The 18314-nt window shown below is 42.9% G+C and overlaps 1 protein-coding gene across 5 annotated transcripts in view; it reads left to right on the plus strand.

Moving 5' to 3' along the window:
* The first annotated feature begins 2870 nt into the window (after positions 1-2870).
* The window catches only part of KMT5B (lysine methyltransferase 5B), a 30204-nt gene continuing 14760 nt past the window's right edge, over positions 2871-18314 (plus strand). The window contains exons 1-3 of one of the 5 annotated variants that reach the window (XM_051804166.1): positions 2871-2894; positions 11360-11596; positions 12430-12577. In XM_051804166.1, coding sequence (XP_051660126.1) covers positions 11443-11596; positions 12430-12577 — 302 coding nt within the window. In that variant the 5' untranslated portion in view covers positions 2871-2894; positions 11360-11442. Of the gene's footprint in view, positions 2895-3349; positions 3887-4232; positions 4473-11359; positions 11597-12429; positions 12578-18314 lie in introns of those variants that run through there. The other 4 variants (XM_051804164.1, XM_051804167.1, XM_051804165.1 and 1 more) reach the window with 4 other exon arrangements.

An 18314-nucleotide genomic window follows, 5' to 3' on the forward strand; every position in this document is an offset into this window, starting at 1 on the left:
GGGAAGGGAACAGTCCTCTCAAAGGTGTCACAGGAAGGTATGTTCTCACCCAGCATACAAAGGAAACAAATTCTCACGTGACCATGCCAACAGGAAAGTGTCGTTCACAATGTGGAACTTTGTATATCATCATTTCTTCCCAATAGTGAAAATAAGGGCTACAGAGCATCTCCTTGCTGTGCACAGAAGACAAAACATCACCATGAATGCAAGACCAAACTCATTACCCCTGATGATTTACTTTGGCTCCTTCCTTGTAGTTCACTCAGTGATATTGCTGGGCTTGGAAAACTGGCATAACTGGAAGTAAGGGCTTTGTCACAGCATTTCCAGTCTAAAATTCCAAAATAAGTTCTATGTAAGTCACAGCACAAGTCACAGTGTGCTTTAAAACTTCTGTTGAAGGTGCCTTATAGCCTGGCAGGCCTGCTAAAGAGCCAGAACGTGTATGACCACCCTGCTTTGACACTGGCACAGAAACACTCCCAGACGTGTGTTTCAGAACTGCTTATGCTGGGTCTGTGTAAAAGCACTACAGAATAAAAGTAAGCAAAAAAACCCCAAATGGCTGAGTAGAACTGTCAGGCAGGTGATGGACTTTTCAATTGTAATGATACGTTTGTAGATCTCCAAATTACCCACAGTATTTAGCTCAGATTTGCGAATAAAGTAAGAGTGGACACACAGGCACAAAACATCATTTGCTCAGCTAGAGCTGTATCTTTTTCAGCTTAAGCTGGATTTGGCTTCGTATCAATGGAAAGGTTTTGTTGCAGAGGTGGCCTGGAACAGGGAGGCTTTGGGCTGGATTCTGGCTCTGCAGCTATGAGCAGGAGTCTGGGCCGACACAAAGCCCCAGCGATTGCAATGCACCAGCAAATTCTACATGTAACTCAAGTCTAAAGTTCACCTTTTGCCTCTTAAAAGACATGGTTTGTACAAAACCCCTCATCACACAAATATTTTAATGACTACAATTTTTCAGTAACAACTGGATGACCAAAAATGTTTGCGATATTAGGATTGTACTGTCGTAGGACATGGGATGTTGAAAACGTAAAAACTATTCCCAAAGTGGGAACACCTACAAAATCTGCAAAAAGAAATTTTTCATAACTAATAATTTAGGAAGGCTACTTTGGGAACAAAGACTAATGATTCTTGCCAATGTACACTGAAATAAACTTACCCATTGTCCTAAGCACGCTCAAAATCTTTCCATCTAATAGTACCAGAAAAAAGCTCTCCAGCAGAAGTCACAAAATCATATTTAGATGGAGATACTTGACATGTATCTGCTGGTTTCCAGAAAAAAAATAATGGGCACATGTTTAACATAGTAAATTTATTCTTGAAGCATCCTCTTTGACCATGGTTTGACCATCCAACTTCCTTATTTTCAAAAACATTGTTTTATTGAATCAAAAGCCTATAATGGAAGAGTGTTATAACATAGAAGAAATAACAAACTCAGCTGTAATTAAACTGGAAACAGTGTTTATTTTTTTATTTATTTAACTTTATAACTTTTACCAGCATAGCAGAGGAAATAAATCTTAAACTAACGAATTCTGAAAAAAAAAGTATCATCCTTTCAGATGTAGCCAGGGCTTTGTTACCAGATCACCTGCTGGAGTCTATCAAAGGGATATAAATGGGGTTTTTTAATGTGTGCTGCTTCAACCACATTAAGACTCACCAACCACTGTTGGAGCTATGAAAAATTCTCCTTGCTGTAGGGACTGAACTCAGCATCTCCCAGTTTAGCTGTATCTAACCTTCCAAGATGAGTGTAGGCATTCCCATAAATATACAGAGCAACCTGGTGCACTATAAAACATAAACACAAGTCGTTACTGATATTATCACAGTGTCACTCCTTGTGATGTTTCTGACAGTCCATTCCAGCTTGAATTAAATCTTTCAGAGGTTTATAATTTATCTACATAGGCCTGTATTAATCTGGTTTAACAACTGGGCAGGCAAAATCTCAGCTTCAGAGGAAATTTCTTGTTACGAAATTATAGTAAAATCAATTTCCCTAGCAATTTAGCTTGTTGAGACACATGACCTTTCCAATATCATCTCACTTGTGATATTAAAGCAAAATTAAACAACGTCACATGCAAAATTATATTTTATTGAAAATCTTTAGCATCCTACTATGAACAAAACTGAGGATTTGGTACTCCTGGTGAGTAGCTGTTGACAGGAGAGGTGTTACATGGCAAATCCATTCCTCTTCCACAGACGTTTCTGGTTACTTTAGACCAAGTGCAAACAATCTGAAAGCTTTAGGAAACGTATAAAAATAAAGCTGGTATTTGCGAACGGTCCGTTCTGTTATAAGCACATCCAAAATACAGAAGAGATAACATGAAACATTAGGCCCGTCGTAAAATTCCTGAACGTCCAGCTTCCCTGAATTCCGAGCTTTCCAATCCCCGTGAACGCCAAAGCGCTCAGCAGCTACCGCACTGAAAAGCCTTTTCCCCCACCGACGCGTTTAGCTCAGCCTGTTCCCGAACTAGGGCGGTATCGCGACCGCCCCTCCCCGCCCCGCTATCGCGACAGGGCGCGACAGCCACGCACCGCCTTTGTTCGGGGCCCGGCGGCGGCGCTGCCCCGCCCCGCCGCTGGGGGGAGCCCGCGGCACCGCCACGCCGGGAGGGGCGCGGGCACCGGGCAGTGCCGCTGCCCCCGGGGCTGCCCCGGGAGGGGACGGAGGGAGGTGCCGCCCCAGCCCCTCCGGCCCGCGGGGGCCATTTTTAAATGCCTCTGTCAGGCAGCGGCTCCGGCCGAGCAGGTGCCGGAGTCGCTGAGGTTGCGGTGCCCGCTCCCCGCTCAGGCAAGGCAGGACGCGCTGTCCCCTCACAGCCCCCCGGGACAGATGGGTAAGGGGCTCCGGGAGGCGACACAGCCACAGACATCGCAGCCCCATCCCGGCACTCGCCCCGCGGCAGGGAGTCCCCCGCGTTTAAAGGGCAGCTCCGCGGAGGGATCCCGCGGCCGGCTCTTCTTCCCGCACACACGACCGTGCGAGGCGACCCGGGCCTCGTTCTCCCTCCCTCCGTCCCTCAGCGGGATCCCTCCGCCACGCAGGGCGGACATGGGACCCGCGGCCGCCGCCGTCCCCGCTCCGCGGCCGGACGCGCTGCCTCGGCTGCCCCCGCGCCGCCCGCGGTGAGGCGGCGGCGGTGGGAGGAGGCGGCGGCGGGAGCGGCGCGGCTGGGGGCGGGTGGTGTTTCCCTGCGAGAGGTGTATCCTTCCGCGGCGGCGGGAGTGCGGAGGAGACGGGTGTCCGCGGTGTCCCTCCGCCGCCGGGAGCGCAGGGGCACTCGGCGTCTCCCCGGACGGGGCGAGGAGGTCGCGGGATCCGCTGGGAGGAACAAGAAGAAACTTCGGGGCGCGGCGACCGGCGCGACGCCCGCCTGGCTTGGCAGCGCGGCGGACCGAGGGCTCCCCGCAGGGAAGGAGAAGAAGGAGGAGGAAGCGGCGGCCGGTCCTCGCCGCCACCCCGCGGGGTCTCTGCGGGGGAGCCCGAGGGACTCTTTCTCGCGGGGCGCGGCGGAGGGATCTCCAGACGGCTCTCCCCGCCGCCTCCCCCCGGTGCCGCTAGCCCCTCGGCGCCGCCATCTTGGATTTTAATCCGCCATTTTTTTCCTCCCCCCACTCGGAATTATTTTTTATCACTATCGCCGCTTTTTTTTTTTTCTCCCCCCACCTTGGTTTTCCTCCCCGCTCCGCCTCTCCCTCGCCCGATCTTCGCTTTCCCCCCGTCAGCTTCCTCCCTTTCCCTCCCCCCCCGCTGCCTTCCCTTTGATGATTCATTTTCCCCCCGTGGCAGCGGGGGCAGCGCCGGCGGTGAAAGACTCAGCGCGGGGCGGTGAGTGCGGGTCTCTGGTAGGGGGTCTGTGTGTGCTCTGCGGGGCGGGAGCGGCGGCGGGGCCGTGAGGGGGCTGCGCCCCTCCGCGGGGGGGGCGGTGAGGGGCCGCGCCCGGGGCCCGGCGGCGTGCGGGGCCCCGCGGGCAGGGCGGGGGGGCCGCCGGGGCAGTGACAGCCGCGGGCGGAGCGGGGGCCCGCGGCCGGAGGGACGGCTGCGGGCGGGGCCGCCACCCCGGGGCCGGGGGCGGTGGGGGCCGCGCCGGGCCGGGCCGCGCCGGGAGGCGAACGCCAGAGGGCAGCACAGCGGGCGGGGGCGGTGCCGCCCGGGCCGGGGCCGGGCCCGCGCCCCTTCCGCCCGGTCAGCCCGGGTGCCGTGCCAGGAGTTCCAGCCGGTGCCAGCAGTTTCGGGTCTGGTTGGAGTGACCCTCCCTAGCTTGCCTCAGTTTGGTGGAGAGCCCTGAGGTCTTGGGTTGTCTATTATTATTATTATTATTATTATTATCATCATCATCATCATTATTATTATTATTATTATTATTTTGTGTGCGTGATTTTTCATCGGGGAATACAAGCTTTCAAGGAAGGGGGTAAGGCGAGTCTTTGTCCAACATCTGTGTCTCAAACTTTAACGCCAAGTTTCCTCCAAGGCGTTACTCTCCGAAACATTAAAAGCGTGGGGTGGACGGAGGGGGGGGAGAGTACGGGGTGTTTGGTTGAGGTGTGTCACAGGCAGCGTGAGAACCTGAAACGTAGAACTTTGTGGAGTTTTCTAGTCTGTTGGATTCAGGCAACACGTCTCAGGACAAGAGGACATAGTCTTAATCTGCACCGGGGGATGTTTAGATTGGATATCAGGAAGCATTTCTTCACAGAAGGGGTTATTAGATGCTGGAACGTACTGCTCAGGAAGGTGGTGAAATCACTGTCCCTGGTGGTGTTTAAGGAAAGACTGGATGTGGCACTTAGTGCTATGGTCTGGTTGACGGGGTGGTGTTTGGTCATAGGTTGGACTCGATGATCTCAGAGCTCATTTCCAACCTAATTGATTCTGTGATTCTGTGTTATGAGATGGCAATCTGATCGAAGTGTTTAATAGTGTAACTATAAATACACAGTGTGAGGTTTTAATCACTGAGGTTAAAATGTATTGTAGGATAAGTTCACACGGAGCCATGACTTGTTTCCATAATTTAGTCGCTCTAGCTCTGGATGCATCCGCTTCAGTTTTTATTAAAACTGAACTTTTCTCTCGAGTTTTCTGAGCTTTATTCCTTGCAAGTAACAATGTGTGAAGAAATCAAGGCTTATTTGATTGAAAAGTGAGATTTTATTGGGTTTTTTTAATCAGGCTATTTTGTTATTAGGACCAGATAGACACAGGCATCTCTGCTTTACACCCATCGGAGCTTACAAACTGGAAAATCAGATTTATTTAAAGCAGTTGCTAAATGTATTGCATATTAAATGAATGAGTAGGATGATGTATCCTTGTATACTCAGTAGCAGGACTCATCAAGGCTCTTGAATATTTGTTCTGCTCTGTTAGCACTATCCTGTTCCAGGACTACAATTCCCAGTATGCTCTTCACTTCAAACAGCACTGTGCTTTAAAGCGACAGACAGTTCAATTAACACAGTAAGTGTAAGGTGGGATAGTTTTGTGCTCAGCAGTGAATCCAGAGCTGTGATTTGAGAATGCAGAGCATTTGGGAGAAGTCCCAGCTTCAGTACTCCTGACCACTTCCCCACCCCTGTGTGTTCCCCCTGCCCCACAGCATCCTCTTGTGCCATAGCTCAAGACAGCACCGTTCAGGCTTGTCTGACTCCCCCCTTGATTCGGTCACCAAGCCATTGGAGTCACTTGACTCTGTATTTGTTTTGTGGGCACAGAGGGAGGATGGCATGGAAGTGGGCACAAAAGTTGAGGAAGCAGCAGGGCTGCTTTTGCTGTTAATGCTGGCTTGGCGTCTTCACTGAACTGCTTGATACAGCCGTGGTGGGACTGCCCTGAACTGAACCTGTGTAAGTCATGTTGCTACAGACACACACAGGTAAATTGTCTTGTGGAGACCTGAACTCCAGAGTTGGTGGAAATGTCTGTGTGAACTGACAAGCAGGAGGAAGGAGGTTCTCCCTCTCCTGGAAGCAGTGAGGTTTTGGATTGTCTCTATGAACGTCTGCTGGAGTTGTTGCAGTCAGTTGGGGGGATCCCACAGGCTTCAGGGAGCTTTGCTTAGCCAGTTACTCAGCTTCACCCGGAGAGGGCACCCCGTGGAGGACATGGAGGGGCAGAGGAGCAGGGGCAGGAGCTGCTAAAGCACTTCTGTGTGTGTAATTCCTTCTCTGCCACTCACTTGCGCTCGTACTGGATTGTTTCTGTGCCTGCATTGTGCTTGGATTAGTATCCAAATTGACCCACACAAATCACGTGGCTGCAAAAGAACTGGCACAGGAGAAGGGGGGAATGTACAGACTGAGCTACTGGTGTGAGACTGAAGCCTGGGTTTGGGTCAGTTCTGGATCCATGTGTGCTTTCACAAACCTGCATCCTGGGGCTGCAGTTCTGTGACAGTGTGTCAAAACTGACTCAGGTCAGTTCAAAATCTTGCAACCTCCCAGTGTCACTGTTAATCCACGTACAGTTCTGCACAGAGCCTGTTCTCAGAACTAACTAGCTGAAAAGAAACACTTAAAAAACAGGTTTTTTTTCTGGGGGTCCAATTTACTGAGCATTCCAACTTACATCCCAAGGGCAGTAACCAAAATAAGATTTGAGGCTGTTTTGAATAGCTCCCTAAAGCTGTGCAAATTTTTATTCAGCTTTGATTTTGACCAGTCTTTTTTACTCTGGTGATCCTGTAGGAAAACTAGTTGCATAGTTTTGCTCTGCTTCCCAAATTCAAAGCTCTGTTGCTTTTTGTAGAGCTATTCATAATGAAACCTACATCTTTCCTCTTGATATCACTGATTTGTCCAGAAGGGCTGAGGCTGCCATCAGTGGGTCTTTTGAGTTTGTTTTTGTGTGTGTCTTATATTTGCTTTAGGCCACTAATAAACAAAAAAGGTGAGCCAAAATTTAGGTGTTTGCGTTCTTAAAAAAATGTTGAGAAACCATATTTTAGGAGGAGGTCCTTTGCCTGCCTGTATACTGGAGACCATGGGAAAGGGGAGGATGACCCTGCCTGTTAGTAAAACCTCCTGACCATAGTGTCTTTGCTTGTGTCCTGGAGAAGGAGGAACAAAATCCACTGCTTATCTTAGAAACTGTCCCTGTTCTTTAAGTAATAAATACTTATATGCAAAGAACTATGTTATGGAAGACTAAAATAATTGACACTTGAATTTCTTAAAGTAACCAGTGTTATTGTTGCTATGGTTTAGAGTTTTAATGATTTGGTTTTGTGCAACTTTTTTCCCCCTCAAAACAAGAATTTTCTGAATTGATAGATTTCACAGATGAGAACCCAAAATCCAGGAGGCTCAGACAACTTTTGAGATACATTTTAACAGCCATAGAATTTCTTTACTCAAATTCATAGGGATTTACTACACTTCCCGGTATGAAAGGACTAAGGCTTTCCAAATGGAATATAAATCTGAATGATACTGTTTAATCAGTCTGGCAGACACTTGTGGGTAACTCTGGCTTTGTTAGTATCTTGGGTGATGGCAGCATTAATGGTGTTTGTGCTTTAGTTGTTGATTGGTGCTTCCAAATGTTACTGAAATGCAAATAATGCCCAGAAAGCATGTTAATAGATTTAATAAATTTAAATACAGGTAAATGAAACTTGAGTTTTCATCGTTTAGAGTAGTGTTAAAATGAAATGCCAAATACCTCAATGAGAGGTGCTGAATGCAATTGAGCTATATATTGTCATTTGAGGAAACATGCCTGTAAAACTACCATAATAGCATTATAAAAAGCAGCAAAATTATAAGGAATAGTGGTTAAAAATGTAAAGAGTAGGGTTAAAACAGCAGTGTGGACATTTACTTTGAAGTAAAAAAGGTCCCTTGGAAGCTCTAATTGTGCTGGTAAACTTAACAGTGTAGATAAACCTGAAATCATAAGTGGTCCATATGTGGTGTTTTATTTTTGATGGCAGAGCCCTGTAGCAAGCATTTCGAATTATGTGGTGGTGTAAGTATATTTGAGTTTTTTCTTCAGTAGGAAAGATAGTGTTCATCTCTTGCTTTTCTCCCTCAGTTCCTAAAGGACTTCTCAGCATGAGTCTGATGTAGAAAGTAGTGAGAACAAATCACATCTGAAGATGTATTAAAGATCACATGGTGGTGATGAGTGGGGCATCTCTTGCTCCCTTTTAGGTTTTCTGCTGGTATTAGCAGCTGTGACATTCATAGGGAAAAGAATCCTGTCTTTTGATTCTGGCTTTCGATATCATCTCTTGAAAGCAGTGTGTGTGTGTATTGAGAGAAGGAATCACAGAATGGGTCAGGTTGGGAGGGACCACAGTGGGTCATCTGGTCCAGTCTCTCTGCTCAAGGAGGGTCATCCTTGAGCACATGGCACAGGATTGCATCCAGATGGTTCTTGAATGTCTCCAGTGAGGGGAACTCCACACCCACTCTGGTCAATCTGTTCCAGTGCACAGTCACCCACACAGTAAAGAACTTCTTCCTCATATTCAGGTGGAATTTCCTGAGCATCAGTTTCTGCCCGTTGCCTCTTGTCTCTGAACAGAGGGGGAAGAAGCACACTTGAAGTCTTCAAGTTGGTAATTTGGCTGCTATTAGAAAATAAAAGGCAGCAATAGATGGAGACAAAGGTTTTCTTGCTTATTAGGCTGCCGGGCTCAAACAAATAATGATTTTTCACCAGAATTTTGCTAGGCTTCACTAAATGATTTAATTTTCTTGAGGAGGACTTATGTTGCTGTATATATCAATCTATTTTGGAGCATAAGGAAGTGTTTCTCCTAACGTTTAGTATAGTTTGAGTATTCTTCTATGGCCACATTGCTTCCTATCTTTTGTACCTTTCTTGTCTTTACTGTTATTTGTTAAGCAGAGGTGTGTTAGCACAGATAGTACTCACCCTCCCCAGCTGGACTTCCGAAAGATGGGTTTCATTCTCAGTGCAGAAATACCTTTCCTTCAGCCAAAAGTGTAGCTACTGTATCTGTTAGTTATCAGGAACAATACCCTAGGGAACATTTTCCCTCAGATTGTTGGATACAATACAGTGTTCTACAATTAGACTTCATGGTAGACGTCATTCACCTGTACTGCCCTTGAGCTGTAGCACACCACAGGGTGGAGTTCAGTCCTGGTTTACAAAGAGACCAAGACTGAATTTAGTGCAAGTCTTTAATGTAGTTTCTGTTTTAATGCTCTTCATTACCACTGTTACAAAAATGGGGAGTGGGGCTTAGTTAGACTCTATAGACCTGTAAAATGAATAGATTGGGAAACAGGAAAAGGGAAGTTTAAGAGTGAGTTTGTCATTAAGTGTTTACATGATGGTCAGTCAGTGGCAGATCTTCACAGGGTTGGTCTTCTGAGAGAACGTGGGATGCTTAACAGGAAAGTTTTGATTGGTTGTTGGGTTGTTTTCGCATTTTTGTTGGTGGTTTTTTTTAGATATGTGTTATCAGGCAAACTCTGTGAAGAAAAAAAACCCAACCTATCCAAGGATTTTTTTGGAGGTACTATGTAAAAGTGTCTGCTTCTGCATATAGCTGAATACAATGAACAGAGTTTTCCCTAGAAAATTTTAAGTTTCTGGCTTCTATTAGGCTTTGTCTGATAACTTCCTAAAGAATTGTGTCAGTATGCAGAGTGACTTTTGCATTCTGGTAGTCCAGCTGTTCGGTTATAACTGTCTTAAAAAGCTGTGTTAAACTTGCTGGTCCTGTAACAAAGACATTTAAACCTCTCTGTCTGTCTCCCCCCTCCCTCTCTCTCCCTCTCCTTTCTTATTTTTTTTTTTTTAATCTTGAGGTTAAAGCAAATCCTTTCTATCACTAGCAGCAAGAAAGTTGTTTTTCCTTATATTGAGGCAGTAGTTGATCTGGCTTTTCCTCAGTATGATTCCATTACACTTTGTTGATAGGCTTTGCTGTCTTTCTGTGACAATTTGTAAAAGGGTCTAAGACGTGTAGATTTCTGGGTCATATGTTCTAGTAAGATGTTTGAGCCAATGCATCTGTTAATATGTGATACACTTGTCTCTACTGTTTTCTCTAATTGCCTCAATCTTCTGAATTTTTGTAAGTAACTTATTTACCAGTCGTCTGGCTGTAAACGTTTCTGTAGTTTTCAGTGGCTGGATCACATAGGTGTCTAACAGAAATCTAATAATTCACTACTCTTACCTGATTAAAAGCAGAATTTCTACAAAAGACAGTATTTCAAACATCTGTTAGTTTGTTGCGACATTCTTCCACCAGATTGAAATGCCTTTTACAATATGCCTGTTACCTGCTGTGAGCAGAGCACTGACGTTCTTTTCATAATTACAGTAAAGTGAAAAGGCTCAATTTATTTCTTTGTGAGGAAGCAGCGAGGAGGGTGAATTAAAATCAAGTGAATTACTAATGCATAAATGCAAAAATAACTGTGTAAATCAGTGTCAGATTTTTTCCTGCAAGTTGTACAGAGTGAGGCACAACTGTGTACAAAAACATTATTAGCTTTCTTATGGTTACTTATGCAAAAGACATTGAGACTGCTCACAAAAGATAGTGTGTGCTTTGCTAGACATTTATGTACTGTAAAATTTCAGCTCTACTTGTGACCCCACTTAGTACTGTCACCTTGAACCAGGTGTGTTGTGACTGTATTTTTTGTTGTACGGAACAGTACAAATAGTAACCTGGGTCCTCGAGTTCATCACTGAGGGTTTTTTGATCTCTGATTTTTAAATAAAGATTTTACATCTTTCCCCCACCCCATTCAAAAAATGTCTGCTTTCTAATTGGGTTTTTTCCCTTTGTTTTTCTAAACTGTGTTCATCTTTAGTTCTTGAAGGATGCTTTTAAATCTCATTCTTTGCTGTAGAGCTCTTAATAGGTCATGGGGTTTATTTATTAGGGGATATAATCTTGATTGGGTATGTATCTGAAAGTACTCTGGGTTTGGAGTCACATAGCTCTGTGTGTGTTTATCTGTGTGTATGTGTGCTTGTACAGGTACATGTGTGTGTCTAGTCCAGCTCTTAGAAAGGAGTTGTCATTAGCAATTTATCAGCTTTAGAATTCAGTCTCTCCTGCCAGTTGTCATTGTAAGTTGTAGGACAGTACTTCACATGTTCACAGTTCCGTGTACTAGTGCTAATGAACTGCTTCTTTTTTTTTCCTAATGCAAATGCAGATCACCATCTTTTTTCCTCCCTCTCCCCACTTTTTTGTTTTATTATTATTATTACGGGATATTATTATTTTTGTTAAAATCTGTGTATCGGAAACAGTTTCCCAGTAAGTTCTAATCATGTTTGTTTTACTTCCAGTAGGAATTGGAACTGAATTTATTCATCCACTTCTCCAAGCCTTTTGAAAAGTGACTAAATGCAACTGAGTCAGATTGTCTGTGGGTATGAAGTGGCTGGGAGAATCCAAGAACATGGTGGTGAATGGCAGGAGAAGTGGAAGCAAGTCGTCTAATGACCACGCGCAGACCAAGTTGCAGCATGCGGGAAAGGAGAATCCAAAGACAGGCAAAAACGGGGTCGAGAGAAGATCAAGCAGATGTATGTACATGTTTATGCTGCTTAGTGCTGTATGTGATAAATTAATCAGTTTGCAAGTCATACTTCTGTCTTATCTTAATTCATCAGGGAGGTCTGCAGTCAGCATGGAGCTAACATCACAAGTATTAATTATGTTTGTATTTTTTGGATGTGTTAACTCCCTTCAGATCAGTTTAAAAGTTAAGTAAGAATAACTGGGTGCAAATTAATTTTGAACTCATATAATTATAAGATACATGGTTGGCCCTAAGTAAAAACAAGTATGATTTGAAGTGGATAACATAATTTGAAGTACTAGTCCAACTTTTGGTGAATGCGCTTATAGAAGGAAACGCCATTTTTTAATGAAGTCACATACATCGGTATCACTGTGAAATGGTTCTAAGGAATATGGGGTTTCATTTTTGCTGTTGATTTGGGTTGAAGGACTTAACACAAATTCCTAAGTCCTTTATTCAGATCTTGGGAAAGTCAGGTTTGAAATTTCATGTCTTCATCATGTTTATAGGTCAGAAATTTTAGAGGTAGGCATGACTGAACTGTGTAGTCTGGAAAGATGCTTGTAGTTGGGGAAGGAAAGACAGAAGGAAACCAAAATTAATTAAACAAACCCATAAAATAACATTCTAAAATACTTTCTTCATTGGCCACTACCTAAATCAACAAAAGCAAGAGGGAAAAATTAACTGTGCCTCTGCTTCAATAGGTATTTTATCATCTTCCTTAATTGTTTTATATTTTTTGCCTCCAACCTGTGGTTGTCTGTCCCCAAATGTTGCTGGGCTTTATAATGTCCCTTAGATGATACCTAATTTATGCTCTCTTGTTCGCAGGTAGCGGTGCTTCAGGATTTGAGGGTCAAAGTCGTTATGTGCCTTCCTCTGGAATGTCTGCCAAGGAACTCTGTGAAAATGATGACCTAGCGACTAGTTTGGTTCTTGATCCCTATTTAGGTTTTCAGACACACAAAATGAATACTAGGTAACTTGTCTTTATATTTCTAGAAAAGAGTTTGTCTTCTTAGTTGGAATTTCTTGCATGTTTAAGAAAGCGAAAAAATGCCAATTTGTGAGTAGCTTCTGCCTTTAAAATGGTGTTGCATGCGAGACTGGAACTCAGCACTACAAATGCACACTCTCACAGTGCTCCATCGTAGGTCTTTCCATTAGCCTCATGTATCTGTGCTGTAGGGCAGGTTGCTACTTGGCACCATTTCCTGGCTGAAACAGTTAATTAATCATAATTTAAACCACTAGTCATTTGAAATGCTTCAAAGAGAGAAGCCAGTGTTTGGTGACTTCTCTGTTTATATCATATGCCTGGATGCCTTCCCCTCACCCCTTCCTTACTCTTTACAACATCACAAGAAAGATGTAGTTCTGGAGCAGTTCAGTGTTGGTGCCACTTGATTCGAAGTTCTTGCAGACCCATGCTAAGGAATTGCTACTCAGACATGTCTATGTGCATAAGATAAATTTATGTGCCAACTGGAAACTTGCTTACCAGAATTTCACACACTTTTGTACTGTTACACATCTGGTGTAAATTCATGTGGTGGTCTCAGGGTTTAGTTGTTTGCGCTTCTCCCTCTTTTACAGATGTACTACTGATGATAAGTATATTCTGTAGAGCTCTACTAAGCTCTTGTTTGCATACAAGATCTGCATTGATAGCTTAATGGAAAAGCTATATATAAATTAAAGTTTGTAAGGACTGGAATCAGGTGCTTATTAGTGTGCAGTAATAAGAGCTAGGGTTTTGAGGCAGCACATCTTGGGAAACAGACTACTCAGCTCTTCAAACTATTGCTGTGACAATTTTTCAAGAAGGACAGTTCACCTGCACAGCACAGTCACATAACCACAGTGCCACTTAAGCAGATTTTGTGTGTGTGTGTGTATGCAACAAACTGATTGCTTCAAAAATGACTTTTAGGTTAATTGGTGTTGTCACGTTACATAAGTGCTTGCTGTTATAACCTGACAGCATGAGTTGCACATGAAATTTCAGCTGTCTGGTCCTAATAAATGCAAAGACTTACTCCAAAGAGATTTTTCTTTTTTTACTAGAGAGTGCAACATCCACCTTTAAGAGGAATGTTTGAATTCTTCCTATTCCCTCCATGCTATTGGTTACAGTATCACATTGTGCCCAGTGTCCAGGTAGATATTTTTACAGTTTAGTTTGAAGTGTCTTTGTATTCTGATCAGTTAATCAAGCTAAATATATATGCTCAAAGGACTTCTTTGTTTTCTTGCACGAATGATAGTCTACAGATTACACACAGGTAGTTAATTCTTAGGCTTTTTACAAAGGGAATGATGTATTCATTGTTTAATAGTTGGAGAACCTACTGTCATAAATGGTGGTTTATGTTGATATAGTGTCAACACCTAAAATACTTCTTTAATTACTATTTTGAACCAAAAGGCCACACAAAGATCATCATCCTGTGTTTCTTCCTTTCTCAGACTTGGAGAACAGTTACAGGCAGTCTTCAAGGAGAGTAGTTAATAGTCTTGGAGCAGTATGGGAAATACTTAGGTGAGGTTTACAACTACTAGAAGTACATCTGCTTGCCTCTTTCTTGTCCTATTGAGAGAGTTTCTGTTGTTGTAATGAATTAAAATAGAGGCATCAGCCTAGTTCTTGTTTATCTTTTTGGTGCGGTGATGACATCTGCTTGTTACTGTAGCTGTGATGCTTAGTTTACCCTCCTTCCATCAAGTAAACTGTAGTCTTTCTAGAGCTCCTAAGATTTATTGTTGTTTTTATGGCTTTTGAGGGAAGGTGGGGGGAAAGCAAGTGTGAAAAGCTAGACTGTTTACAAAATGCCAGATGCCAGTACCCAAATACTACGATGTAGTAGAAATAAAGATTTACAGCTTATGTTTGGGCATCTTGGGCTTCAGTGGGATGGAGTCATATTAGTTACATAGTTTTTGTATTGAGGCGTGCTTAACATAAAACAGCCATTTATGGTGGCAAGCAAGTATTTCATGTTCCCTTGTTCTGATTTGTGAAAGCGCCTGTGCCACCATTCTGCTCTGCTGTTGGAATCACAGAAGAGGTTTGTATTTTTGCAAGTAGCAGCCCAGGATAAGTTGATGACCACTTAATGAAGTTGTACTTCACCTTACCTCTGTGAGCCAAGTCTGCATTTTTCTCTGTATGAGTGTTTTCTCTATAAGCACTTTTTCTGCTTCATTCATTCTTCTGGTTGAAGAGTTTGTGAACTTGATTTGTCCAGAGTATATTGATTAGAGGAAAAAAACCTTATAGTAAAGTATCTAGATTGCTGTTGAAATGTCTTTATACTTCATCTTCTTTATAATGAATTAGTGATCTGGTGCGATGGTGACAAGAACTTGATTGTTATTTTACTTGTTTTGTGGGGATTTTTGGGGGTTTGGTGAGTTTTTTTTGGGGGGGGGCAGAAAAATGAAGTCCTGCAATTCCTGAATACTCTCCATCTTGGGAATTGGGCTGTTAGCTCTGGAAGCTGTCAAGTCAGGAATATCTGAAACAGCTGAAGACTAGCTCTCAAAAGATTGCAATTGAATCCCCCAAAGTGTTTGTCCAATGTTCCTCTGAAATGTCTTCTTGTCACCAGGGATTTGATGGACAGCATAACCTGTAGCTCTGGAAATGTCTTCAGTGGCTGTACCCAAAAGTAATTTTTTTCATTGTCTTAGATTTCTAAGAGGAAGCAGGTTTTTTTCAGAGCTTCCAATCCTCTTTACATGCTGAGTTGTCATTCTTTCATCCAGTTTGTAGCTCTTATCTCCACAGAATAGCGGGCTAGCAGTTAATAGAAGAAATCCCATATCTTAGGTAGTATGTTCTTGTCAACTATAGCTGTTCTAAGAGGTTTTGTCACTTCTTGTACAAATCCTGTTATATCAGGACTTATTTGGTTGGTTTTGTGTTGAAAACAAAACTCATTTTGCAAGCTATACATCCTAGGTTGAAGATTGTCAAACACTAGAGATTAAAACTGACACTTGTAAAAAGTGAATTCTTGCCTATCTTACCATCTCTTATTTTCAGATACTTTTCCCTAGGCTCAGCACTGAATCTTGAAATTGCATGATTTAATGGCTAATCTGCTCCTTACTGTCTCACATATGAAGTGTTAGTATTTAAACCTTAAGCCAGACTTCTGATCATACTGCTGCTGTTAAGTCAGTGTTGTTTCCTGGTTCCTTAAAGCACCAGCATCATGCTAGGGAATACTGAGAGCAGTTCCAATGTATTTCTAAGTTTGCAAGTGGTTTAGGAAGTCAAATACATTGTGGTCTGTTCTAGGAGAATCTAAGGGTGTTTTTTACCTCCATATTGCTGCTTTTTGTGACGTTACAAACTGGTGTGTGGGGTGGGTGGTGTTGTCTGATAACACGGGAGGAAAGGACCAAGCTTTGAGAATTTCCATGTTTCCCACTGCAAACATAAAGTGCTCAGGGATGATGTACAGGAAGCAGCTGTCTCTCAACACTGTATCAGGAGTAGTCTCTGACTTTGGTATAAACAGTCATTCCTGAACTTGACAGGGTACACCACACTTCATCCGTTAGAGTCATCATTGAGCAACAAAGACAAAAAAGACAAAGCAGTTCCATATCACTTGCATTTAAGGGTCTGTGCTGAATCTCTTCTGCATTCTTCAGCTCATTTCAATATAATAATTAATCTTATTAATTTCATCTTGAATGGGGTTTGGAGGTTGAAAAAGTTACGTGAATTCTGCTAAATAAGATATTGTGGCTGTATAGTTCAACTTTGGTGTTGTGGTGTTATGGAGATGCTGGGTTAGAGGTACAGAGCTCTTATGTGGTGACAACCTGTTTCACACTGAAGCTTTTACATTTTTCAGACCACAGTGTCTGTGTACTTTGCAAAATTTTTTGTTTGACTTTTGTGTAAAATCTACTTTCTCTGGGTTTTTTAGATTATTTTTACTGGTAACTTAATTCAATAAAGTCCTTTACCTTGCTTCTGGTCGTCTTCCTTCACTGTGTGTAATCACACAGTGATTACGTTGGAATCGGCTGTTTTGTTGAAACCAACATTTGCCAAACACCCTAAACAACCAAATGACACCCTGCCCTTCAAACCAACACCCACCACCTTACTTTTACATTTTTTTTAGTTGTACTTATGGCTTCAATAAAAATTGTTACATCTCCAAAAGATGGAGTGGCTTGCATCCAGTAGACATGGTAACTGCTAAATTGAATTTACCATGTGGAGTGTCAGAATAGGAATGGGGGAGAGTGTTGGGGGCGAGGGGTTTGCATCCCCCATATTTATTTTTAAAAAGTATTTCTTATTAAGGAGAATGATATTATATAAAGAATTTTCTTTACTTCTGCCCTAGGCTGTATTGGAGTTTTGATCTGACCTGGTGTGTGTTTAGTGTTCAAGAAATTTAGATAACATAGATTACTTTCTTCATTAAGAATGCTTGTTTGAAATTTAGCCTCTAAAGAACATGAGGTCCCATATGGAAGTACTGGTGATTAAAGGCAGAAAAAGTTGATCATAACTGATACAACCAGCTTTGAGGGAGGAAAAAAATACTCATACTACAGAGTTGAGCAGGAAAGAAGCCAAAATGTATGTTAATTAAATTTAGTTGTTTACACTTATTTTAAATAGATGATTTTCAAGTCTTGTTGTGCTGTCTTGAATGCTTAACAGGCTTGCAGTTTAGCTTTTGTGCTCAATCTCTGCTACTGCGTGAATAGTAACTTGCTGTCTTTCCACAGCCACGTAAATAGAAATATCATCCAGACAAGGTCCCTGTTGTTAAGAGGCTAATTGGATGATATGTTTTGATAAATTCACTCGTCTCGATGTTCCCTAGTCAGAAATTAAGAAACAGGTTTGGAAGTATAACTCTTTATCGTGCGCTCCTATGCTTTGGGGAGTTTCACTCTGGATCTCCTTCAGGATCAGTTTATCCTTTTTGTTCAAACTCACTGCTCTCAGTGACTGAGACTGAGCAAGGTGCTGTGCTTCTGAACTTACCAGAAACTCTCCTTTAACTTCCTTTATAGGCAAGCATCTCACTGACCTTTGGCTTTATACCTTGGAGTTTCAAGAGTCTTTAAGTACTCCCGAGGTAAGAGAAACTTGAGAGAGAAAGAGCTTTGCTTCCCCCAGCCATTTTCCTGTGTCTTCCTTATTGAGACCACATCAGTTTGCCCTTAGCTGGGATAAGATCATCTTCTGTCTGATTTTGAAACTGCAGTAGCCATAGTTTTGTTGGATCTTGTTGACTAGGGAAAAACAAGTATTTTCTAGGGAAGTGTGAAAAGTTTCTGTTCTGCAGCTTGTGAGGAAGAAGGGCTATTATTATTTCTTTAAAGATAGTGTCATAGCTGGGTTTTTCATTCTTAGCTTACTTTTAACAACAGACTATTTTGCAGAAGATTTCATGTTCCATAAGACATGACCCCTGAAGTTGTTTGTAGGGTGGCTCAAAGAATCTGTGCATATGAGCAGATTCAAACACTAAAGTGTCTTGTTCAGCTTCCCTTACAGAACTTAATAAAGGTACTGTTCACAGGAGCAAACCAGAAGTCTGCATAAACAATTCTGATTTTAACCATTTAAAGCGGTTTAGAGACTGGATTGGCTGGTTTGTTCAGTTGGTTTCCTTGTGCTCTATCTCTCTCTTCTTTGAACTAGTTCTCCTGTTTTACTGACACTTAAA

This window comes from Manacus candei, unplaced genomic scaffold (genome assembly GCF_025592945.1).
Source record: "Manacus candei isolate 608988 ecotype Guabito, Panama unplaced genomic scaffold, ASM2559294v1 h1tg000060l, whole genome shotgun sequence".
Lineage (NCBI taxonomy): Eukaryota > Metazoa > Chordata > Aves > Passeriformes > Pipridae > Manacus > Manacus candei.